Source organism: Xyrauchen texanus, chromosome 16 (genome assembly GCF_025860055.1).
Source record: "Xyrauchen texanus isolate HMW12.3.18 chromosome 16, RBS_HiC_50CHRs, whole genome shotgun sequence".
Lineage (NCBI taxonomy): Eukaryota > Metazoa > Chordata > Actinopteri > Cypriniformes > Catostomidae > Xyrauchen > Xyrauchen texanus.
The window spans coordinates 31,215,468-31,242,525 of NC_068291.1; the positions used below are offsets into that span (position 1 = coordinate 31,215,468).

At 36.1% G+C, this 27,058-nt stretch overlaps 2 protein-coding genes across 2 annotated transcripts; both read left to right on the plus strand.

The window, feature by feature from the left end:
- Positions 1-7,295: 7,295 nt before the first annotated feature.
- LOC127656615 (CUB and zona pellucida-like domain-containing protein 1) lies at positions 7,296-10,753 on the plus strand. The gene is made up of 7 exons (XM_052145017.1): positions 7,296-7,389; positions 7,926-7,970; positions 8,098-8,248; positions 8,654-9,326; positions 9,665-10,005; positions 10,170-10,414; positions 10,607-10,753. Exons 4-6 carry the CDS (start codon positions 9,177-9,179, stop codon positions 10,324-10,326), a joined length of 648 nt encoding a protein of 215 aa, XP_052000977.1. The 5' UTR covers positions 7,296-7,389; positions 7,926-7,970; positions 8,098-8,248; positions 8,654-9,176; the 3' UTR covers positions 10,327-10,414; positions 10,607-10,753.
- A 2,291-nt stretch (positions 10,754-13,044) lies between these two features.
- On the plus strand, positions 13,045-19,824 carry cuzd1.2 (CUB and zona pellucida-like domains 1, tandem duplicate 2). The gene is made up of 18 exons (XM_052145845.1): positions 13,045-13,093; positions 13,187-13,213; positions 13,456-13,600; positions 14,207-14,391; positions 14,815-14,913; positions 15,083-15,124; positions 15,337-15,435; positions 15,585-15,626; positions 15,850-15,948; positions 16,112-16,147; positions 16,383-16,481; positions 17,018-17,062; positions 17,190-17,340; positions 17,744-17,955; positions 18,241-18,416; positions 18,702-19,093; positions 19,258-19,502; positions 19,694-19,824. Exons 3-18 carry the CDS (start codon positions 13,473-13,475, stop codon positions 19,735-19,737), a joined length of 2,094 nt encoding a protein of 697 aa, XP_052001805.1. The 5' UTR covers positions 13,045-13,093; positions 13,187-13,213; positions 13,456-13,472; the 3' UTR covers positions 19,738-19,824.
- The last annotated feature ends 7,234 nt before the right edge of the window (positions 19,825-27,058 follow it).

Consider the following 27,058-nt stretch of genomic DNA (forward strand, 5'->3'; position numbering starts at 1 on the left):
ACAGGTAAACGTCATATTGTGCGACTACACATTACTTTATGGAGAGTTTATGACCTACTAGTTAAGTCTTGCCTTAAGAACATGTGGTTTAACCAAATTAAGCACCGACTTAGTAACAAACTAACTAGTAATCCCTTAGTGTGAACATTACGTCCTAATTTATGTGAGAATTTACGCACAGCTGGTGCAACCCTAACCAGGTGTCAGCACGCAAGTCAGATTTGAGGTAGGCTATGAAAACATGATGAAACTAAAGTAAGATTCTAAATTATACAGATTACCTTATTTTGACACAAACATTGTTTGCTCCTGTAGATGGACATCAGAAAATTCTTTGGACAAAAAGGGACAGAAAAGAAGAAATGAGAGATGAGTTTGAGGGAGGTAAGTCTTGATAAACTACATCCTCAGCCGTCAGAGTCAGTTTTCATACATCAGATGAAAAAGCTTCAAGTCTCAAGAAAACCTCTGTCAAGTCTATGGAATTGCTGAGAAAATAAACACATTTTTGTGTTCTGTAGTACTGTCTTTGATTTTGTATGATAACAAGTAATCAATCTTTTGGATAATAATTCGCTTGCGCAATTTTAGGACACTACATATTTAACAGTTAACACAACACAACAGAGCATAACACAACAGTTGGCAGTAACTATGGCTGCTGTGCACTAATTACCTTGCGACTAAAAGACTATAGTTTGGCTTGTTTTGAGTGGTTGTTGCAAGTAAACTTAATGAGATTGAAATGTCAGTTTAAACTTACACCAATTATGTTAGCTAGCTAGTTATTAATTTATAGAAACGACACTTCTGCGTTTATAAAGTTAGAGATAGCTCAGCTAGTTTTGCAAGCTAGCAACCAAACTAGCCAGTTTAGTTACGTTTTCCGCTGCTTAGCGACCAACTCTCTGCTCATTCTGAGACCTTTTTGTCTAAAGCTGTTTCGTCTGAGGCCGTTTTTCCTGATGTTTGATAATGCAATTCCATAGACTTACTTGACAGAGGTTTTCCTGATGTGTCATGTGTAATATAGAAGAATGCAAATGTGCAAGAAAGTTTTCTCTGGTTTTGTAATTTGCACATAGAGTGTATGCCTTTTATGCCATAAAACATGTTGAGAATGTTCATGTACAGTATGCTGAAGATACTTAAATAAATATTTTCATAAAGATTAATATCTCTACATGTTTACATTTCCCAGTCCTTGTTGCAGTGTAGGAATAGTGGGTTAAGCAAGGGATGTTTGTATAGTGCATTGTGTTGCACACTTCTTGCATGCAGCAGGCTTTCAAGAAAGAAAATAAAGTTATATGAGTAATGAGCTTTATGTCTAGCAACGCCCCTGCTTTTACCTCATTGGAAACACATGATCACTAACAGCCACACTCCAAATGGGTGTCAGAGCGACTGATGTTTTCTTCCTTTTGGTATATTATCTGTAGAATAAATATTAACAGTTGTGGATGTAAATTAATGAAAGAGAATACTTCTTTAAAGGCAGATAGTTCAAATAGCACAAACAAGAAAAACAAGAAAATTTGTACCCTTCACGAATGACAATCTATTCCCCCAAAGATTAAAATGTTGTACCGAATAAAACATGACATCCCTTGAAACATTGAACGTGCCAAGAAATAAATTGCTCACAAACATGACACAAATTTTCCCTGAGAACACACTGTTGAGTTCATAGCTTCTCAGGGTGCTGAGAATGTAAATAGCATTAGTGTGTATTTGTTCTACCAGAAAATTTGAGATTTTTAATTTTTACCAAGTATGTACACTCTGAAATTACTTTGCAATCATTCCCCCAATGTGAATATACATTACAATTGTGATATAAAGAATGGCATGCAGACATAGCTGATTAGTTTGTGGTTGGTGTCAGAAGAGCCCCTCATACCATCCGTTATCCTGCATCTGGTATAGAGTTCTTCACCTTTGTTGCCAGCTCATTATCAGTTTAGGTGCTATACAATGCTCTTACTGACATATTGTTGTGAGCCAACCTCCTTAACAATGTTGCTCAAGAATCTCCCAGTAGTTTGGAAACACATTTCAGAGGCAGCCCAAGTTCATTAAGGGGGGTAATAGACCCAAAAATCCATATAATGTGATTGCAAATAAAAAAATGCATTATTGAAACACAGGTTTTTTTTTAATGAAACCAATAAAATTTGTACATTTATCAAACCATGGCAAAGAGGAATGTGGTGATGGGGGTGTGGTTGTGTATCTGTCTGCGGGTGAGAGAAAGAGGTAAGTCCTGTTTCTTGTTGTAATGATGGCGGAGGGAGACATACAATCAGAGTGGCTGAGAGAGACCAGAGAGAGATTGTGCCCTGAGACACTCGTGGAGTTACTCCTGGAGCAGGAGCCGCGTCTCCAACTCATGCTCCAGGCTCAAGCGGAGGACCGACAGGCATTCTGGAACCTGATTGAACAAGTGGGGGCTACATCTGCAACCCCAGAGCCCACAACATCAGTAACCCTCGTCAAAATGGGACCTAATGAGGATCCTGAGGCCTACCTCGGCCTCTTTGAGAAGACCGCTGAGGTTTGGAAGTGGCCTCCCGACTAGTGGGCAGCCCGCCTGTTACCACTACTCTCCGAAGAAGCACAGCTAGCATCCCAGCAACTTCTTACAGCCAGTCTCCACGAGTAAAAAGACACGAAGAAGGCCATCATGCAACGGGTTGGCCATAGTCCTGAACAGAGCTGCCAGCTTTTCAGGTCCCTGAAGTTCAGGAAACACGGCCGCCCCTTCCCCAATCTAGGGGGACCTTCCCTTTGTCTGTGTCCCTAACTTCTCCTGTCTCTCTCCGCTATCCTTCCCAGGTTGATGGGACCACCCCTACAAGTGAGGTAGGGAAGCCTGGGCCGGTCTATTGGGGCTGTGAGGAAGCCAGGAACATCAGTGCTCGACAATGGAGGTTTGCGAAACTGATCCGGACACCTGCAGCTCCGCTTGCCACCCCAAATCGGGCAAGGGAGTATCATATACAGTGAGTCTTAAGGGGATACATACCAAGCTTTGGTGGATTCAGGCTGTTCTCAAACCTGCATTTACCTACGCTTGGTGCAAAACGGTGCATTGGACACTGATAAACGGGTGAGGTTGCGGTGTGTGAACAGGGATGTTCACATTCACATTCACATTTGGCAGGCCAGATGTTGCCTTGGCCTGAGATGGGCAGTGTGGATATGTGGTGATGGGGGTGTGGTCGTGTATCTGTCTGCAGGAGAGAGAGAGAGCAGTTATGATCGTCATCTGGGTTATCGATATCTCTAACACCTGTTTCTTGTTGTAGTGATGGCGGAGGGAGACATAAAAGGTCGCACAATGTGTCAGAGTGGTTGAGAGAGATCAGGGTGAGACTGTACCTGTGTGTGCATGACAAGAAGCACTTACTCATTTGTGTGTGTGACTACTTGGCCACTGAGTGCCCTTTTTGTTTAAGTTTGTGAACGATGCTAAAGAATAATAAAAATACTCGCGTTGACAGTTTCCTGCAGTTTGTTGCCTAGATAACAAACATGCTACAAGGAATTATTCAGTATTCCCCACTCTTGTAGTACCTGTGATTACTATGACCTTCCTACAAACACGAGAGTTAAAATATGTTTCTCTTAATTTTAAAGATAGCTGACTTTTCTTCAGAAAGTGTGGCAATCGTCATTAGCATTAGCTTTGCAGTTCTGCAAATGCCACACTTCATTATCAAAAGCAAACTTCATAATATATTAAAAGTTATAAAATGCCATGAGACATGAAAAGTCTGTTTACTTACTCGTGGAGTGTGGTCTGCTGCAATGCTGAAAACTGTGCACTAATGCAGGCACATTGCGCTATACAACATTACGTTATGCTTCTCGAGACCGATCAGCATGGCGTGTTATGATTGGTGGATTAAAAGCTCAATGTGATGGCTAAAGTGGACTTATCCCAAAACGCAACCTGGCAGGAAGGTCTCAAAAATAGCCACACACCGATCCAAAGTGATCCACACACATGACAATGTGCAAATGCAGGATTGAATATCCATGAATAAATGTAACAACATTCACAAGTGTTTTATACAAATTAATTCAAGAACTTGATAGATTCATATTTTTGAAAACATTTTGAATTTAATAAAGTAAGATGTACTGTATTTGTGTGGGCAATCAGGGAAATATATGTGCTCTCACTTGTGTATTTATGAACTGTATTTTAAATGTATGAATCGGATTTTGAGAATGTGAATTGTGCTGTGCATTAATGAATTGTATTTTGTATATACATTATTTTTGAGATCATTCTGGCTCTATAAAAAAGCAGAACATTATATGGATGGACTGACTGACCTCACTTATGACCTCAAAAGGTGGTTGATCATCAGTCAGTCAGTGACAACTCATACAAAGGCCTTAAATGTTACAATTTTCATTTGCAGTTGAATTTAGAGAATCCATTTAGATTTTTTTGTATGTTATTGGCTATTTCCACAGTATATATATATATACAAAATAGTTAATCAGCTTGGTTTAAGCTTGTACTCTGCATAGTTCTGGGAAGTACAGCTGTAGGTGTGTCCCATCGAATATGTGAATTTGCACTAGATTTTAACAGTCTGTTAAAACAACAGAAGTCTATTTTACGATATAGTCATCTGTGACTTTTTCAGGCTTTCATATTTATGCTCTTGCCAAATGCTTTCATACCAAAGTGTCCAAGGTTGTATAATCTTTTATGAGGTGTCATTCAGAAGTTTTGAGTTTGTTGTCGTCATTGGTCTATTTTTGGGTTTAATGCCATAAATGACACATTTTAGTAAAGGGCCAAGATGAAGTAATTTTACGTATGTTTTAATGTTTATTTTTACATTAATGTTTTATCAGTCATAACAAAATGTTTGTTCTGAAATTTAGACATTTATTATTACATTGGGTTGTGGAAGCTTCTGTGTAAATACAGTACTGGATTTTGACAGGAACTTTTGTACGGTTGCATCAGTAAGTTGAATCGGGAATTAAACTATCACTTTTTTACCTGTATTTTGTTTCTAATTCTTATTCTTCAGTATCTATAGGCAATCACTCTCAAAACACTTTTGGAATTAATTTCAGTGTGTCTACTGTATTTTAGAGCATCACAGTCCTTGCATGATTTATATCAGATTTGGATTATAGATTTTGGCCCTGTTGGCTATTAATAATTATTTAAATTACCTGCAAATCATAATCTTTTATCTCAGTCTGATGTATTTTGTCTACCCATCATTCTGCAAAAACAAAAAACAATAATAAGTACAGAAGTGGATGTTATAGTTTGACACTGTACTTTTTGTATATATGCATTCTGAAAAAAGAACTGTCACTGCACAAGTGTTTAACCACAATCAGAACCCTTTATAAACACTCTGGACAAATCTAATGATTTAAATAAAATGACAGCATTTGCCATAAAAAATTATAATAATAATAATAATAATTCCAGAAAGTGGCCATGCTTAGTGTGTTTGTAATTGCTAAAACACAAAAACCTTAACAAATACTTTTCGTCACTATCGCTGGATGGAAACTAAATGGAGTAGGCCTATGTGTGCAAAAGCTTCTATTTTATTATCTCCACATCAATCAACTGATTGTTATCACAAACTTCTGTGTAAACAGATAAATCCCTAAATTAACACTAAAAGAGTCATACAACTTTTCCATAATGATAATATAATATATACAATATCATATTATAATACTTTTTTTCCCAGCACAGGCTCCAGGATATTTGTCTGTCACAAGGACATCCTTTTTAAGCTGGTTTTGACTATAGAAGTGATGGTTGAAAGGTTGAAGACAAACCTGATCAGAAGAGAAAGATGGAAGCTCTATCTGTCATTCTCTGTCTGCTTCTGGCTGCTAAAGGCTTTCAAGGTAAGAAAGATCTCAAATTCATATAAAACAGCTGCTTGCTTGACCAACTCGAATGCTTTGGTGATACAGGCCTATAAGAGATAAAGGCTTTTCATATATCTTGTTTAAAGAAAGAATGGCTCAACTTAAATATCATGTCTATGTGTCACATTACAGCAACAACCTATTGGCCACGGACAACGGGTAAATATCCTATAACAAAACAATTAATTGTGTGGGTATTAATGACACATTGTCTGCATTCTCTTGTAATATGGCATCCTAGCTAAAATCAATTTCTCTGTTCTCTAGATTTCCAATCCTGCATGAATAACTGTGGGTACCACCTTGGTTCATGCTCATGTGGCAGCTCCTGTCAGTACTACGGAAACTGTTGCCCTGACTACAACAGTAAGTTCTTCTTCTTGATCAGATAGACACTTGAAGATCAAATACTTATACATATCTTCCCTAATGATCAATGTATTTACTGAATAGGTTTGAATCAATGTTGATATATATAGTATGTGGCTTTAAATTGACAACTCATTAGTTTTATCTTGAATATACAGACTACTGCTTGATAACGACTGACTGGTTATTTACTACAACAGTTGACATTGCGACAACAGATGAACTGACAACAGGTCTGTCTGTCTGTCTGTCTGTCTGTCTATCTATCTGTCTGTCTGTCTGTCTTTTTATCTATCTCTATATACTGTAAAACTGTTTTGTCATGTAACCTAAAAATGGGCTTTCACTTTCACATCAACAAATATATGAATGCAAACCTTTTCCCTCTGTAGTCATACATCTCAGACTTATTAATGGCATCAAGGGTGATATCGTTTTTTCTCTCTTCTAGATTTCCCCTCATGCAGGTATAACTGTGGAAATGAGCTCGGTAGCTGTTCATGCTCCAGCTCCTGTCAGTACTATGGAAGCTGTTGCCCTGACTCCAACAGTGAGTTCCACATGACAGAAACTTTAAGATGAAATACTACACAAATCTTTCTTGTTTTGAGCACATGGGCCATATTTTTTTCCTGAAATTACATTGGATTTTTCTGGATCAATGCTAAACACTTTACAATGACTGATTCAGTTTTATATCTTCCCCCACCACAGGCTACTGCGCATCAACTCAAAGGCCAAATACAACAGGTGCTTTTGTAATTGAGCCAATATTAAGTGTCATTAGTGATGTTCAGTAATATTAGCTGATTGTACTACACCTTTTTAAGGGCAATAATTAGTGCTGCTCTACTCTTTATATCATGATAGAATGTCATCAATAATATGTCTATCTCTGCTTAGTTATGTTAATATGAAGCTTTCATTTTTCAAAGCCAAGTCTATTTAACAAATCATGAGTGAAATCTGTTTCTCTGCCTTCTAGCTTCCCCTCATGCAGGTATAACTGTGGATACTACATCGGCAACTGTTCATGCACTAGCCATTGTCAGTACTATGGAAACTGTTGTCATGACTACTATGGTAATATCCTCTTGATCATGCACTTCAAGATCAAATTTGAATAAATCACTCTTTTTGGCAATCCCTCTTACTTTTCAAACTCTCCCTAGAACCACCTGGTTTCATTCTAATATATAACGACAACTATTCATGATCTGATCAATTCCCAATTTATATATTTTTTTACTTGTTTAATAACATTTTCACTTATAATATGTCAGATTACAGCACCAAAAGGGGTTGTGAAAGTCATTTTATGTTGACTTTAAAGGAGTCTTTCACGGGTGCAGGGATTGAAACTGTAACCCAAACCCCTTAACCTCAACAATCATAAGCTGTACTGAATTGATATTTATTTTGCACCTTCTTACTGTCATTAAGGTATGCTTAAAACAAATAGCTTGCCAATAAGACCTGAATCAATTAAGTTATTTTGAAATGACAGAACTTCGTAAGCATTACATTTAAGTGAAATCATGTTTTGCTTATTAAGACTGAAATATTAAAAGGTTTCTCTAAAAGGACTGATCCAGTTTTATATTCTTCCTTATACTCAGGTTATTGCCACGTGAACACAACATCACGGCCAATCCTAACAACAGGTACTAATGTAACAAAGTGGTCTTAGTTATACCTGAGTCTAAATTCACATACTGAACCTCTTGTATCTGATTCTGATACTTGATTGCCACTATAAGCTTTAACATACTGCTTTCTTCTGACCTCCAGAGAATCACCCTGAGTGTGGAGGACACCTGTATGGTTCTGGGCTGTTTTCCAGCCCCAATTACCCCAGTTATTATCATGACAATGCCTACTGTGTTTGGTATCTCTCCGCTCAGCAAGGCCAGAGGATCTTTCTGTCATTTACTGATGTGCAGTAAGTGGGAGATCAGCTTTGACTGATGGTTTAATGGGGTAAAATCTTGTTATCTGAAAGAGAGGAGCCTGCAGTTCAAGCTGTGAACTAAAAAGATATTTGAGTAATCATAAGGCATCACGTTTTATCCCAGAATGTAGTTTTAAGTTTAAAATGTATGTTTTTCTATTATTTCACTTTTCATTAAATGTATGAGCAGTCTTATGAATTGGCCGCTGAAAAAAAAGAGTTTGTTCCTGCATTACCATTAACAACATGAAGTGGGAAAAATATAAATTGTTCAATTTAAATAATGTCAGTTGCAAGTATGATACTTTATGTGGTTGAATGACTTTAAAATTACAGCCAATGACCCAATATGTTCCTTTTATAACGGACTATTTGACTTGTTTCTGTTTCTATCAGATTGGAACGCTGCTGTAACTGTGACTACATTTCTGTGTACGACGGCCCATCCATTGGTTATCCACGGTTGGGACAGGTCTGCTTCAGTAATAACACACACCAGGCCTTTCACTCTTCTTCACGTTACTTGACTGTTCTCTTCAGAAGTGACCACTCTGGTGTCAGACATGGTTTTAAGGCCCTATTTACTAGCTCTCTGACCGCAGATCAAGGTACTGGCCCGGGAAGGATCATATGTATATTCATATAATCATATAACAATTTGTATTTCAAAATAACTCTAAAATCACTTTTAGATGTTGCACAGCCGTGATATATATGCCATCCCTTATGTAATCATACTACTGGAGTATCCATTTTCTCATAAAATAAGTAAGAAAAAACACTACTAAAAATGCAGTATGTATTATTCAGTTTCTTTGTCTTTGCTGAATATGAACGAATGCTTTACATGCACAAAATAACATGAAAGGGATTTAAAATCCTTTTCTTTACAGGTCGCGTGGACTGTTCATCAGACAACATGGTCATTGTCATTCGAGCATCTTACCTGAACTCACTTGGGTTCAATGGAAATGATCTATATGTGGACGACCATCGATGCAGACCCACTATTACCAGTACTGAAGTTGTGTTTCGCTTCTCTCTTGACACATGTGGGACCGGCAAAGAGGTATGATCTATACATGTTCAAGATGCAATTTGGTTCTGGTGCTGACATAAAACTAAGGAGGTAAATCTGTTTTCTCATGCTAAAACTGCACAAAATGTAAACAGCTCATTAGTAGAGAGTACCATGACTTGAGATGAATTCCGATATTTTGGAATACTACTTTGCAAAGCACTAATTGGCAACTGGAACGTATCCTTGAACTGGCTGACAACTTAAATGTGCATTTCTGGGGTTATGTGTAATATATGTATCACCTGCTCTCTGTCTGTCTCTATTTCCCTCTAAATGATGAATGGTTATGTGACCTACACAATAATGTGCGTGCGTCTCAATCTCAGTCAGGCGAGATCACACGTCAGTCACAGTTCCTACTGCATGTGGGCTGCCGAATGGAGCCAGACACCATGGTGGAGATTTTCTACAAGGCCAAAGAGAATATCAATGCCAACATCACTGGACGTGGCCGCTTCAATGCAATTGGCATAGCCTTCTACACCTCCAGCAGTTTCAGCCAACAAATTTACGACTCTCCATACCAGGTGACGCTTAACCAGTACATGTATGCTATGGTTAAGCTAGACCGACATGACAACACACTAGATCTCTTCTTGGACACCTGTGTAGCATCTCCGTATGCCAATGACTTCCAAACCCGCTCCTATAACCTGCTGCGTGATGGGTAAGATCAGACCCTTGAGAATATAGTATTTATTATTGTTTAATGCACTCTACTTGAATGAAAATGTCCTTCCCCCTAATACTACTTGCAACTATCTAGCAAATAACAAATTTAATCTAAATTTAAATGTAATATACATGTTCTCTTTCTCCTATCTTTTTTAGATGTGCCAGAGACAGCACATACTATTCCTACACCAATGGTCAGCACTACTATGCTCAGTTCCGTTTCCAGGCTTTTAAGTTCCTCCGGACTCACGCCTATGTGTACCTGCAGTGTAAAGTGATCATCTGCCCCGAAAATGATTACAACTCTCGCTGACGCCAAGGTTGCCGCTTTCGCCGCAAGAGATCTCTCGACACCACCTACCACACCAACACTGTGATACTGGGGCCAATCAAACTCAAAGGTCAGAGGTCAATCTTTACTTTTTTCGTATCTCATTTTGAATGAATGAGTAATATATATATATATACTGTATATACATCACTTAATTGTATGATAATTTGATAACTAATAATTGAACCTATCATTGTTTGATATACTGTATTAATATTCACCCTGTGCTAATGATTTTCTATTAATTTCTCTATCTGTCCAGGACAGAGGCCTGGCGTGGGGCAGTCTGAAAAGACAAAGGAATGAAGTGATCATCTTTAACCTTCATCGTTGCCATCAGTCATACTTTATTAACCACCCAGCAAATTAGTTTAAATAAAAATGTTATTCTTCAAATCAATAAAGCATTCTAAACAACAGTTCTTCAAAGTAATGCCTTTGTTTGAAAGGAGTGGTCATCACTGGTGTGTATACAATATACTGTACAGAGGCAGGCCTCTGATGCTGAAGATAGTTTTTAAAGACAATTGATACTGTTTAGAGGGTATAGGCTTTAGTATAGATTATAATGGGTTGTGTATTCTTTAAAATGTTACATGTGCAGTTGAGTTTGGTCTGACACAAAATGATTGACACAAAATTAACAAAATTAAGATGATCTTTTAAAACACATACAACCATGCATTAATATTATGTCAAGAGCAAATATCCATTTGAGCAATAAGCATGACATAATTACTATAATCAGCATTGATTAATAGTTTGACCAGCTTCCCAGCTGGTTTCTTCAGAGGTAATGATGTGAAATCAAATGGTTTGCAACACTACCTGTAGAATCACACAATATAATTTTTATATTTATATATACTTACAGAATTTTTATATTTTCTCTTTAAAATCTTCTTGTACAATAACTTCGTTAGCTAATTTTTATTTTCTTTAGCGCTTGTGAAAATTACATTTCATTGCCACAAATTATTACTGTGCATCGCTGTGATATAAAAAAGTCAAACTTTATACAGTATAGTGGCATGTTATTTTCTTGACATTATCTTTACGTTTTGTATTATGATCTATGAAATATAACCTTAACTGCTACCAGGACTATCACCTCATTGCAGGGTAAATAAACAAAAAAGATTAAATCTCAATAGTTTTGGGAAGCATTACAGTATGTGTGTCACTTTGACTACGCATAAACTTCTGCATCAGATATTGTCAATTAAATCAGCAGGAGACTATTTTAAGTATAGACAGCTATGTCTCTCCCATGCTATTTATATTTACATTATGTTCTTGTCAAATGCTTTCTTTCCAAAATTACCATGGTTGTATTGTTTTCTGTATTGTATTTTTACACACTAAAATTTTTGACATGTATTGAGGAAGCTAAGACAGGTACCCTATTGTTTTTATGTTTTAGAAATATATTTCTCTAATTTTCAGTTTTGTTTTTGAGCGAGTATACTTAACGTTTAATGTTTTCTAATGTATCCCAGTAGGCCACATTCTCTTGAGTTATGTCACCACAGCTTGGTGCACGCCTGTGGACAAATGACATGTGTTCAATTTCCCATCACCTAGAGTTACTCTAATGCAAATGTAACAGATAGGAATGGCAAACATTCATGAAAAAATTAGTATATAGAGAAGATTTCAAAGTATAATCTTTAAAAATATACTACACTCCAAAATGTATGTAATTATGCATAACAACAAGAAAATGAATTTCAGACACAGAAGATGAGTTGAACCAAAGTAAAACATCCAAAGTAGAGCTTGTACTAAATAATGTTTACAATAACTCAAATACAGTTTTTTTTTACCATCTTAACTTTGCTGTCTCTGATCACCCTATAATCACAAACTTTGAGTAAATAGATATGTCCATAAATTAAAACTGCAAGAGTCATTTAACATCCAGCTGTGTCTTTTCCACAATTATGCAGTTGTATAGTGTTTTTCCAGCACATGCTCCAGGATATTGATGTGTCATAAGGAAATCCTCCTTTGGCTGGTTTTGACTATAAAAGTGATGGTTGAAAGGTTGAAGACAAACTTGATCAGATGGGAAAGATGGGAGCTCTAACTGTCCTACTCTGTCTGCTACTGACTGCTGAAGGCTTTCAAGGTATGAATATCCTTCACTGGCTACGAAGAAAAATAAATTCATGCAACAACAGCTGCTTGCTTGAACATGATGTTTTGCTCAAATTATTTGATGATATTAATTTATAGTATTTGTTTTGTAGTGCTGACTCTAAACAAGGGCTAAAGGTTTTTAGACATTCATTAAACAGGTTTTGTCCTCATTCAAATACAATATAATTACACACAATGAAACAAAATACCGCTTTTATGAAAACATTTTGTAAAAAGGATTTACATGAAATGAATACTCCTGCCATATTAGGGGCCTAGAAAAGGCTGTTTTATTCTACACTTGGTGGGCCACATTTTGGGGACTGCCATGTTTTGGTCATATGACTGCTGCTCATTTGAATGCATTTACAGTAATACACTGTGTTTACAGACCAAAAAATTAATATTAAATGTCATATCTATGTGTCACATTACAGCAACAACTAGATGGCCATGGGACACAAGTAACTATCCTACAACATTGCATTATTGCATTGCATATTTGAGTTTCCTTGTGCATATTTTGATATAACTTTTAAATAAATTAATTCACATGAAATATTCATTTGTTTTTGTACAGCATCAACCGAATGGCCGTGGAACACAGGTAGTTATGATTTAAAATAGATATTTAGTTTTGTTGTGCATATTTTTGATATAACCCTGAAACATCAATACACAAACTATTAATTTGTTACAGAATCTGCAGTGCTGGATCCTTCTGCAGGTATTTGTAACCATAAAATCACAGCTTTTTGTTATTACTTTTTGTTTTCACATTCATGTCTGCTAACCAATAGTCAACAGGTGTAAAAAAAAAAAATTAAAAAAAAAGTCTCTATGTAGTTTTTGAGCATTTTGTTTTTTGGTTTGGACAATTCATCATCGAATCGTCCTTTCTGGTCTCTGTGTGTCTGCATTTAAGTTGTTATAATTGTTTTATGCTCTGTTTTCCTTTTCTATTTGAAGCCCCATGTGGTGGCTACATGACAGACAGGATGGGTGAATTTTTCAGCCCTCAGTACCCTCATAACTACCCCAATTATGCACAATGCTCATGGACCATTCATAGCACAGGGACATTGACTGTGTTATTGACCTTCACATACATTGAGTAGGACACTTTTTTATTTGCCTCTAATTCTTCTTTTTCTTATACCAGCAAATTAAATCAATCTCTTTATTTTGGCATATGAAATATGTAATTCTCTTAAAACTTAGTTGAATGATATACACTTAGTCTTAGATATACTGTAAAAGAGCTAACTTTTACTACATTCATTCGGAAATGAGAGGAGCCTTAACATTTCATTCAATTTTATTATGTGCATTTTTTCTTATTCTTTTATTAATCAGCTAAGAAACCTTTCCAGTGCATGTCTCAGTTTGACCATTTTATGTAGAATGTGTATGTTAAATACATTTCTTCAGTAGGCTATATTGAAAAATACACTTTGCATAATCTCTCAGAAAGATGTCACAAAATTTAAAATATATGTGGAATTCTTTAATGTCTTTACAATACTGAAAATGTGCAAGTGTGTTTGTCCAATAGAAAATAGCCATGTTTGTCAGAAAAAAAATGTGTGAAGCATTTTGAGAACACTTACAGTGATATCACAAGCAACTACTGTATGAATGCCTATATACTGTTGATAAAACATTAATATGGTAAAACTCTTATAAAATTTTTTTATTTTTTGTTGTTGCTTGTGACTAGTTTGGAGACCTGCTGTGACTACATCAGGGTGTATGATGGTCCTTCTACTCTTGAACCTTTACTGGGAGAACTGCGGGAAAACAGGACATACTCCTTTCACTCCACCAGGAATGACCTGACTGTGATTTTCTACAGTGATAGTAGTATAACACAAAGTGGATTTCGAGCAGAATGGGTCTTTACATGTATGTCATCCAAAGTAATCTTCAACTTGATCTATGATTACTATTACTTGTACTGGGATTCATTTTACTAGTCACTCAAGTATTAATGTCATCATAAAATAATTTTCTCTGTTCTCTAGATTTCCTATCAGTCTGTGTCTTCAGACTTTAACACACATTTGCTTTATATGTGACTAGTTGAATGTACAAACACATTACTAAGGGCAATCATTTATACAGCTCTGTTCTTTAAACTGAATGTATACACATGTTAATAATGTGACCTGCACTTTCACATTAACAGCTATATGTATTCAAACCTTTCCCTGGTTTTCTATTTCAGGTCACTAGTAACTTATTGTCAATAATGACAGTGGCTTAATAATCATTTGTATTCCTACTTGTAATAGCATTGTGGGAAATATCAGTTTCTCTCTCTTTTAGCTTCCGAATCCTGCAGGAATAACTGTGGATACAACTTCAGCAACTGTTCATGCTCCAGCTCCTGTCAGTACTATGGAAACTGTTGCCATGACTACTACAGTGAGTTCCTTTCTGACAGAAACTTTAAGATGAAATACTACACAAATCTTTCTTGTGTTGAGCACATGAATACCATAAATCCTTTGATAAAAGTGATTTTGCTGAACCAATGCAGACATGTGGTGTAAGTTTTATTCCCCCTTCAGCTTTATCTCTTCCTTTTACACAGGCTACTGCTCGGCATCAACTGAATGGCCAGAGACGATCACAGGTATTGTTGGCATTGAGCTAAAGCTGAATTAAAGTGACATTAATTATATCAAATAAGATAAGCAGAATGTACTTCAACTTTTGCAAGGGCAGTAATCAGTCCAGCTTTGCACTTATTATTAAATGTATTCACTAATCAATGAATTGACCCAATAGTGTGTACATCACACATTTATTGACATCATAAATAAAATCTATTCCTTTCTCTTCTAGCTTCCCCCTCCTGCAGGTATAACTGTGGAAATTACCTCGGCAGCTGTTCGTGCTCCAGCTCCTGTCAGTACTATGGAAACTGTTGTCATGACTACTACAGTGAGTTCCTCTCTGACAAAAACTTTAAGATGAAATACAACACAAATCTTTCTTGAGTTCAGCACATGAATCACCATAAATCCTTTGATAAAATTGATTTTGCTGAACCAATGCAGACATGTGGTGTAAGTTTTCTTCCTTTTACACAGGCTACTGCCCAGCATCAACTGACTGGCCAGGCATGACCACAGGTATTGTTGGCATTGAGCTAAAGCTGAATTAAAGTGACATTAATTATATCAAATAAGATAAGCAGAATGTACTTCAACTTTTGAAAGAACAGTAATCAGTCCAACTTTGCACTTATTATTAAATGTATACACTAATCTATGAATTGACCCAATAGTGTGTACATCACACATGTATTGACATCATAATGACATCATAAATAAAATCTATTCCTTACTCTTCTAGCTTCCCCCTCCTGCAGGTATAACTGTGGAAATCACCTCGGTAGCTGTTCATGCTCCAGCTCCTGTCAGTACTATGGAAGCTGTTGCCCTGACTACAACAGTGAGTTCCACATGACAGAAACTTTAAGATGAAATACTACACAAATCTTTCTTGTTTTGAGCACATGGGCCATTTGTTTTCCTGAAATTACATTGGATTTTTCTGGATCAATGCTAAACACTTTACAATGACTGATTCAGTTTTATATCTTCCCCCACCACAGGCTACTGCGCATCAACTCAAAGGCCAAATACAACAGGTGCTTTTGTAATTGAGCCAATATTAAGTGTCATTAGTGATGTTCAGTAATATTAGCTGATTGTACTACACCTTTTTAAGGGCAATAATTAGTGCTGCTCTACTCTTTATATCATGATAGAATGTCATCAATAATATGTCTATCTCTGCTTAGTTATGTTAATATAAAGCTTTCATTTTTCAAAGCCAAGTCTATTTAACAAATCATGAGTGAAATCTGTTTCTCTGCCTTCTAGCTTCCCCCTCATGCAGGTATAACTGTGGATACTACATCGGCAACTGTTCATGCACTAGCCATTGTCAGTACTATGGAAACTGTTGTCATGACTACTATGGTAATATCCTCTTGATCATGCACTTCAAGATCAAATTTGAATAAATCACTCTTTTTGGCAATCCCTCTTACTTTTCAAACTCTCCCTAGAACCACCTGGATTCATTCTAATATATAATCGACAACTTTTCATGATCTGATCAATTCCCAATTTATATATTTTTTACTTGTTTAATAACATTTTCACTTATAATATGTCAGATTACAGCACCAAAAGGGGTTGTGAAAGTCATTTTATGTTGACTTTAAAGGAGTCTTTCACGGGTGCAGGGATTGAAACTGTAACCCAAACCCCTTAACCTCAACAATCATAAGCTGTACTGAATTGATATTTATTTTGCACCTTCTTACTGTCATTAAGGTATGCTTAAAACAAATAGCTTGCCAATAAGACCTGAATCAATTAAGTTATTTTGAAATGACAGAACTTCGTAAGCATTACATTTAAGTGAAATCATGTTTTGCTTATTAAGACTGAAATATTAAAAGGTTTCTCTAAAAGGACTGATCCAGTTTTATATTCTTCCTTATACTCAGGTTATTGCCACGTGAACACAACATCACGGCCAATCCTAACAACAGGTACTAATGTAACAAAGTGGTCTTAGTTATACCTGAGTCTAAATCCACATACTGAACCTCTTGTATCTGATTCTGATACTTGATTGCCACTATAAGCTTTAACATACTGCTTTCTTCTGACCTCCAGAGAATCACCCTGAGTGTGGAGGACACCTGTATGGTTCTGGGCTGTTTTCCAGCCCCAATTACCCCAGTTATTATCATGACAATGCCTACTGTGTGTGGTATCTCTCCGCTCAGCAAGGCCAGAGGCTCTTCTTGTCATTTACTGATGTGCAGTAAGTGGGAGATCAGCTTTGACTGATGGTTTAATGGGGTAAAATTTGTTATCTGAAAGAGAGGAGCCTGCAGTTCAAGCTATGAACTAAAAAGATATTTGAGTAATCATAAGGCATCACGTTTTATCCCAGAATGTAGTTTTAAGTTTAAAATGTACGTTTTTCTATTATTTCACTTTTCATTAAATGTATGAGCAGTCTTATGAATTGGCCGCTGAAAAAAAGAGTTTGTTCCTGCATTACCATTAACAACATGAAGTGGGAAAAATATAAATTGTTCAATTTAAATAATGTCAGTTTCAAGTATGATACTTTACGTGATTGAATGACTTTAAAATTACAGCCAATGACCCAATATGTTCCTTTTATAATGGACTATTTGACTTGTTTCTGTTTCTATCAGATTGGAACGCTGCTGTAACTGTGACTACATTTCTGTGTACGACGGCCCATCCATTGGTTATCCACGGTTGGGACAGGTCTGCTTCAGTAATACCACTCACCAGGCCTTTCACTCTTCTTCACGTTACTTGACTGTTCTCTTCAGAAGTGACTACTCTGGTGTCAGCCATGGTTTTAAGGCCCTATTTACTAGCTCTCTGACCGCAGATCAAGGTACTGGCCCGGGAAGGATCATATGTATATTCATATAATCATATAACAATTTGTATTTCAAAATAACTCTAAAATCACTTTTAGATGTTGCACAGCCGTGATATATATGCCATCCCTTATGTAATCATACTACTAGAGTATCCATTTTCTCATACAATAAGTAACAAAAAACACTACTAAAAAAGCAGTATGTATTATTCAGTTTCTTTGTCTTTGCTGAATATGAACGAATGCTTTACATGCACAAAATAACATGAAAGGGATTTAAAATCCTTTTCTTTACAGGTCGCGTGGACTGTTCATCAGACAACATGGTCATTGTCATTCGAGCATCTTACCTGAACTCACTTGGGTTCAATGGAAATGATCTATATGTGGACGACCATCGATGCAGACCCACTATTACCAGTACTGAAGTTGTGTTTCGCTTCTCTCTTGACACATGTGGGACCGGCAAAGAGGTATGATCTATACATGTTCAAGATGCAATTTGGTTCTGGTGCTGACATAAAACTAAGGAGGTAAATCTGTTTTCTCATGCTAAAACTGCACAAAATGTAAACAGCTCATTAGTAGAGAGTACCATGACTTGAGATGAATTCCGATATTTTGGAATACTACTTTGCAAAGCACTAACGGGCAACTGGAACGTATCCTTGAACTGGCTGACAACTTAAATGTGCATTTCTGGGTTTATGTGTAATATATGTATCACCTGCTCTCTGTCTGTCTCTATTTCCCTCTAGATGATGAATGGTTATGTGACCTACACCAATAATGTGCGTGCGTCTCAATCTCAGTCAGGCGAGATCACACGTCAGTCACAGTTCCTACTGCATGTGGGCTGCCGAATGGAGCCAGACACCATGGTGGAGATTTTCTACAAGGCCAAAGAGAATATCAATGCCAACATCACTGGAACGGGCCGCTTCAATGCCAGCATAGCCTTCTACACCTCCAGCAGTTTCAGCCAACAAATTTACGACTCTCCATACCAGGTGACGCTTAACCAGTACATGTATGCTATGGTTAAGCTAGACCGACATGACAACACACTAGATCTCTTCCTGGACACCTGTGTAGCATCTCCGTATGCCAATGACTTCCAAACCCGCTCCTATGACCTGCTGCGTGATGGGTAAGATCAGACCCTTGAGAATATAGTATTTATTATTGTTTAATGCACTCTACTTGAATGAAAATGTCCTTCCCCCTAATACTACTTGCAACTATCTAGCAAATAACAAATGTAATCTAAATTTAAATGTAATATACATGTTCTCTTTCTCCTATCTTTTTTAGATGTGCCAGAGACAGCACATACTATTCCTACACCAATGGTCAGCACTACTATGCTCAGTTCCGTTTCCAGGCTTTTAAGTTCCTCCGGACTCACGCCTATGTGTACCTGCAGTGTAAAGTGATCATCTGCCCCGAAAATGATTACAACTCTCGCTGTCGCCAAGGTTGCCGCTTTCGCCGCAAGAGATCTCTCGACACCACCTACCACACCAACACTGTGATACTGGGGCCAATCAAACTCAAAGGTCAGAGGTCAATCTTTACTTTTTTCGGATCTCATTTTGAATGAATGAGTAATATATATATATACTGTATATACATCACTTAATTGTATTGATAATTTGATAACTAATAATTGAACCTATCATTGTTTGATATACTGTATTAATATTCACCCTATGCTAATGATTTTCTATTAATTTCTCTATCTGTCCAGGAGAGAGGCCTGGCGTGGGGCAGTCTGAAAAGACAAAGGAATGAAGTGATCATCTTTAACCTTCATCGTTGCCATCAGTCATACTTTATTAACCACCCAGCAAATTAGTTTAAATAAAAATGTTATTCTTCAAATCAATAAAGCATTCTAAACAACAGTTTTCAAAGTAATGCCTTTGTTTGAAAGGAGTGGTCATCATTGGTGTGTATACAATATACTGTACAGAGGCAGGCCTCTGATGCTGAAGATAGTTTTTAAAGACAATTGATACTGTTTAGAGGGTATAGGCTTTAGTATAGATTATAATGGGTTGTGTATTCTTTAAAATGTTACATGTGCAGTTGAGTTTGGTCTGACACAAAACGATTGACACAAAATTAACAAAATTAAGATGATCTTTTAAAACACATACAAATATGCATTAATATTATGTCAAGAGCAAATATCCATTTGAGCAATAAGCATGACATAATTACTATAATCAGCATTGATTAATAGTTTGACCAGCTTCCCAGCTGGTTTCTTCAGAGGCAATGATGTGAAATCAAATGGTTTGCAACATTACCTGTAGAATCACACAATATAATTTTTATATTTATATATACTTACAGTATTTTTATATTTTCTCTTTAAAATCTCCTTGTACAATAACTTCGTTAGCTTCTTTTTATTTTCTTTAGAGCTTGTGAAAATTACATTTCATTGCCACAAATTATTACTGTGCATCGCTGTGATATAAAAAAGTCAAACTTTATACAGTATAGTGGCATGTTATTTTCTTGACATTATCTTTACGTTTTGTATTATGATCTATGAAATATAACCTTAACTGCTACCAGGACTATCACCTCATTGCAGGGTAAATAAACAAAAAAGATTAAATCTCAATAGTTTTGGGAAGCATTACAGTATGTGTGTCACTTTGACTACGCATAAACTTCTGCATCAGATATTGTCAATTAAATCAGCAGGAGACTATTTTAAGTATAGACAGCTATGTCTCTCCCATGCTATTTATATTTACATTATGTTCTTGTCAAATGCTTTCTTTCCAAAATTACCATGGTTGTATTGTTTTCTGTATTGTATTTTTACACACTAAAGTTTTTGACATGTATTGAGGAAGCTAAGACAGGTACCCTATTGTTTTTAATGTTTTAGAAATATATTTCTCTAATTTTCAGTTTTGTTTTTGAGCGAGTATACTTAACGTTTAATGTTTTCTAATGTATCCCAGTAGGCCACATTCTCTTGAGTTATGTCACCACAGCTTGGTGCACGCCTGTGGACAAATGACATGTGTTCAATTTCCCATCACCTAGAGTTACTCTAATGCAAATGTAACAGATAGGAATGGCAAACATTCATGAAAAAATTAGTATATAGAGAAGATTTCAAAGTATAATCTTTAAAAATATACTACACTCCAAAAATTATGTAATTATGCATAACAACAAGAAAATGAATTTCAGACACAGAAGATGAGTTGAACCAAAGTAAAACATCCAAAGTAGAGCTTGTACTAAATAATGTTTACAATAACTCAAATACAGTTTTTTTTTACCATCTTATCTTTGCTGTCTCTGATCACCCTATAATCACAAACTTTGAGTAAATAGATATGTCCATAAATTAAAACTGCAAGAGTCATTTAACATCCAGCTGTGTCTTTTCCACAATTATGCAGTTGTATAGTGTTTTTCCAGCACATGCTCCAGGATATTGATGTGTCATAAGGAAATCCTCCTTTGGCTGGTTTTGACTATAAAAGTGATGGTTGAAAGGTTGAAGACAAACTTGATCAGATGGGAAAGATGGGAGCTCTAACTGTCCTACTCTGTCTGCTACTGACTGCTGAAGGCTTTCAAGGTATGAATATCCTTCACTGGCTACTGAAGAAAAATAAATTCATGCAACAACAGCTGCTTGCTTGAACATGATGTTTTGCTCAAATTATTTGATGATATTAATTTATAGTATTTGTTTTGTAGTGCTGACTCTAAACAAGGGCTAAAGGTTTTTAGACATTCATTAAACAGGTTTTGTCCTCATTCAAATACAATATAATTACACACAATGAAACAAAATACCGCTTTTATGAAAACATTTTGTAAAAAGGATTTACATGAAATGAATACTCCTGCCATATTAGGGGCCTAGAAAAGGCTGTTTTATTCTACACTTGGTGGGCCACATTTTGGGGACTGCCATGTTTTGGTCATATGACTGCTGCTCATTTGAATGCATTTACAGTAATACACTGTGTTTACAGACCAAAAAATTTATATTAAATGTCATATCTATGTGTCACATTACAGCAACAACCAGATGACCATGGGACACAAGTAAATATCCTACAACATTGCATTATTGCATTGCATATTTGAGTTTCCTTGTGCATATTTTGATATAACTTTTAAATAAATTATTTCACATGAAATATTCATTTGTTTTTGTACAGCATCAACCGAATGGCCGTGGAACACAGGTAGTTATGATTTAAAATAGATATTTAGTTTTGTTGTGCATATTTTTGATATATCACTGAAACATCAATACACAAACTATTAATTTGTTACAGAATCTGCAGTGCTGGATCCTTCTGCAGGTATTTGTAACCATAAAATCACAGCTTTTTGTTATTACTTTATCACATTCATGTCTGCTAACCAATAGTCAACAGGTGTAAAAAAAAAAAAAAAAAAGTATCTATGTAGTTTTTGAGCATTTTGTTTTTTGGTTTGGACAATTCATCATCGAATCGTCCTTTCTGGTCTCTGTGTGTCTGCATTTAAGTTGTTATAATTGTTTTATGCTCTGTTTTCCTTTTCTATTTGAAGCCCCATGTGGTGGCTACATGACAGACAGGATGGGTGAATTTTTCAGCCCTCAGTACCCTCATAACTACCCCAATTATGCACAATGCTCATGGATCATTCATAGCACAGGGACATTGACTGTGTTATTGACCTTCACATACATTGAGTAGGACACTTTTTTATTTGCCTCTAATTCTTCTTTTTCTTATACCAGCAAATTAAATCAATCTCTTTATTTTGGCATATGAAATATGTAATTCTCTTAAAACTTAGTTGAATGATATACACTTAGTCTTAGATATACTGTAGAAGAGCTAACTTTTACTACATTCATTCGGAAATGAGAGGAGCCTTAACATTTCATTCAATTTTATTATGTGCATTTTTTCTTATTCTTTTATTAATCAGCTAAGAAACCTTTCCAGTGCATGTCTCAGTTTAACCATTTTATGTAGAATGTGTATGTTAAATACATTTCTTCAGTAGGCTATTGAACAATACACTTTGCATAATCTCTCAGAAAGATGTCACAAAATTTAAAATATATGTGGAATTCTTTAATGTCTTTACAATACTGAAAATGTGCAAGTGTGTTTGTCCAATAGAAAATAGCCATGTTTGTCAGAAAACAAATGTGTGAAGCATTTTGAGAACACTTACAGTGATATCACAAGCAACTACTGTATGAATGCCTATATATTGTTGATAAAACATTAATATGGTAAAACTCTTATAAAAAAAAATTATTTTTTGTTGTTGCTTGTGACTAGTTTGGAAACCTGCTGTGACTACATCAGGGTGTATGATGGTCCTTCTACTCTTGAACCTTTACTGGGAGAACTGCGGGAAAACAGGACATACTCCTTTAACTCCACCAGGAATGACCTGACTGTGATTTTCTACAGTGATAGTAGTATAACACAAAGTGGATTTCGAGCAGAATGGGTCTTTATATGTATGTCATCCAAAGTAATCTTCAACTTGATCTATGATTACTATTACTTGTACTGGGATTCATTTTACTAGTCACTCAAGTATTAATGTCATCATAAAATAATTTTCTCTGTTCTCTAGATTTCCTATCAGTCTGTGTCTTCAGACTTTAACACACATTTGCTTTATATGTGACTAGTTGAATGTACAAACACATTACTAAGGGCAATCATTTATACAGCTCTGTTCTTTAAACTGAATGTATACACATGTTAATAATGTGACCTGCACTTTCACATTAACAGCTATATGTATTCAAACCTTTCCCTGGTTTTCTATTTCAGGTCACTAGTAACTTATTGTCAATAATGACAGTGGCTTAATAATCATTTGTATTCCTACTTGTAATAGCATTGTGGGAAATATCAGTTTCTCTCTCTTTTAGCTTCCAAATCCTGCAGGAATAACTGTGGATACAACTTCAGCAACTGTTCATGCTCCAGCTCCTGTCAGTACTATGGAAGCTGTTGTCATGACTACTACAGTGAGTTCCTTTCTGACAGAAACTTTAAGATGAAATACTACACAAATCTTTCTTGTGTTGAGCACATGAATACCATAAATCCTTTGATAAAAGTGATTTTGCTGAACCAATGCAGACATGTGGTGTAAGTTTTCTTCCCCCTTCAGCTTTATCTCTTCCTTTTACACAGGCTACTGCTCGGCATCAACTGAATGGCCAGAGACGATCACAGGTATTGTTGGCATTGAGCTAAAGCTGAATTAAAGTGACATTAATTATATCAAATAAGATAAGCAGAATGTACTTCAACTTTTGAAAGGGCAGTAATCAGTCCAGCTTTGCACTTATTATTAAATGTATTCACTAATCAATGAATTGACCCAATAGTGTGTACATCACACATGTATTGACATCATAATGACATCATAAATAAAATCTATTCCTTTCTCTTCTAGCTTCCCCCTCCTGCAGGTATAACTGTGGAAATCACCTCGGTAGCTGTTCATGCTCCAGCTCCTGTCAGTACTATGGAAGCTGTTGCCCTGACTACAACAGTGAGTTCCACATGACAGAAACTTTAAGATGAAATACTACACAAATCTTTCTTGTTTTGAGCACATGGGCCATTTGTTTTCCTGAAATTACATTGGATTTTTCTGGATCAATGCTAAACACTTTACAATGACTGATTCAGTTTTATATCTTCCCCCACCACAGGCTACTGCAGCATCAACTCAAAGGCCAAATACAACAGGTGCTTTTGTAATTGAGCCAATATTAAGTGTCATTAGTGATGTTCAGTAATATTAGCTGATTGTACTACACCTTTTTAAGGGCAATAATTAGTGCTGCTCTACTCTTTATATCATGATAGAATGTCATCAATAATATGTCTATCTCTGCTTAGTTATGTTAATATGAAGCTTTCATTTTTCAAAGCCAAGTCTATTTAACAAATCATGAGTGAAATCTGTTTCTCTGCCTTCTAGCTTCCCCCTCATGCAGGTATAACTGTGGATACTACATCGGCAACTGTTCATGCACTAGCCATTGTCAGTACTATGGAAACTGTTGTCATGACTACTATGGTAATATCCTCTTGATCATGCACTTCAAGATCAAATTTGAATAAATCACTCTTTTTTGGCAATCCCTCTTACTTTTCAAACTCTCCCCTAGAACCACCTGGTTTCATTCTAATATATAACGACAACTTTTCATGATCTGATCAATTCCCAATTTATATATTTTTTTACTTGTTTAATAACAGTTTCACTTATAATATGTCAGATTACAGCACCAAAAGGGGTTGTGAAAGTCATTTTATGTTGACTTTAAAGGAGTCTTTCACGGGTGCAGGGATTGAAACTGTAACCCAAACCCCTTAACCTCAACAATCATAAGCTGTACTGAATTGATATTTATTTTGCACCTTCTTACTGTCATTAAGGTATGCTTAAAACAAATAGCTTGCCAATAAGACCTGAATCAATTAAGTTATTTTGAAATGACAGAACTTCGTAAGCATTACATTTAAGTGAAATCATGTTTTGCTTATTAAGACTGAAATATTAAAAGGTTTCTCTAAAAGGACTGATCCAGTTTTATATTCTTCCTTATACTCAGGTTATTGCCACGTGAACACAACATCACGGCCAATCCTAACAACAGGTACTAATGTAACAAAGTGGTCTTAGTTATACCTGAGTCTAAATTCACATACTGAACCTCTTGTATCTGATTCTGATACTTGATTGCCACTATAAGCTTTAACATACTGCTTTCTTCTGACCTCCAGAGAATCACCCTGAGTGTGGAGGACACCTGTATGGTTCTGGGCTGTTTTCCAGCCCCAATTACCCCAGTTATTATCATGACAATGCCTACTGTGTTTGGTATCTCTCCGCTCAGCAAGGCCAGAGGATCTTTCTGTCATTTACTGATGTGCAGTAAGTGGGAGATCAGCTTTGACTGATGGTTTAATGGGGTAAAATTTGTTATCTGAAAGAGAGGAGCCTGCAGTTCATGCTGTGAACTAAAAAGATATTTGAGTAATCATAAGGCATCACGTTTTATCCCAGAATGTATTTTTAAGTTTAAAATGTAAGTTTTTCTATTATTTCACTTTTCATTAAATGTATGAGCAGTCTTATGAATTGGCCGCTAAAAAAAAGAGTTTGTTCCTGCATTACCATTAACAACATGAAGTGGGAAAAATATAAATTGTTCAATTTAAGTAATGTCAGTTGCAAGTATGATACTTTATGTGGTTGAATGACTTTAAAATTACAGCCAATGACCCAATATGTTCCTTTTATAACGGACCATTTGACTTGTTTCTGTTTCTATCAGATTGGAACGCTGCTGTAACTGTGACTACATTTCTGTGTACGACGGCCCATCCATTGGTTATCCACGGTTGGGACAGGTCTGCTTCAGTAATACCACTCACCAGGCCTTTCACTCTTCTTCACGTTACTTGACTATTCTCTTCAGAAGTGACTACTCTGGTGTCAGCCATGGTTTTAAGGCCCTATTTACAAGCTCTCTGACCGCAGATCAAGGTACTGGCCCTGGGAAGGAAATGTATTGTAGTATGCATTATGTTATAAATATGTCTGTGGTTAACAATGTTGGGCAAGCTACTGAAAAATGTAGCTAGCTAAGCTACACATTTTTTTTAATGTATCTCAGCGAAAAAATTGCAGAAACATTTGCTAAGCAAAATTACTTGTAGTACTGAGTCGTTTACAAGCTACACATGCAGGTGCTTTAAGACCTTCTTCATCGCTGATAAACAATATGCATTTGAAGGTTTGGTTTCAATTGATTGGATGTAAATATCCACTTCATCTAGCACACTTTTTGTCCTTAGTTGTTTAAAGTATCCTTCACTGTTTAACAGAGTGAGAAACCGCTCCAAACGATTCAGTGCATGATTAAGCTGTCCGAATGATTCAGACTGAATCGCTAACCAATTTGCTACCATTTTATCAATTCACTGAAATGAACAAACTCACAAGAGTGATTCATTCGAGAATTGGAAATTGCTAGTTGATTCTATACAGTCGAATAGGACATTTTGTAATT

Bases quoted from the DNA above. Each gene is read 5' to 3' on its own strand.
- LOC127656615 (XM_052145017.1), top strand. From the start codon at position 9,177: ATGGTCATTGTCATTCGAGCATCTTACCTGAACTCACTTGGGTTCAAT. The intron at 9,327-9,664 runs GTATGATCTATA...TCTCAATCTCAG, and splicing joins CATGTGGGACCGGCAAAGAG to TCAGGCGAGATCACACGTCA. The intron at 10,006-10,169 runs GTAAGATCAGAC...TATCTTTTTTAG, and splicing joins TATAACCTGCTGCGTGATGG to ATGTGCCAGAGACAGCACAT.
- cuzd1.2 (XM_052145845.1), top strand. From the start codon at position 13,473: ATGACAGACAGGATGGGTGAATTTTTCAGCCCTCAGTACCCTCATAAC. The intron at 16,148-16,382 runs GTGCTTTTGTAA...TCTGCCTTCTAG, and splicing joins TCAAAGGCCAAATACAACAG to CTTCCCCCTCATGCAGGTAT. The intron at 17,063-17,189 runs GTACTAATGTAA...TCTGACCTCCAG, and splicing joins ACGGCCAATCCTAACAACAG to AGAATCACCCTGAGTGTGGA.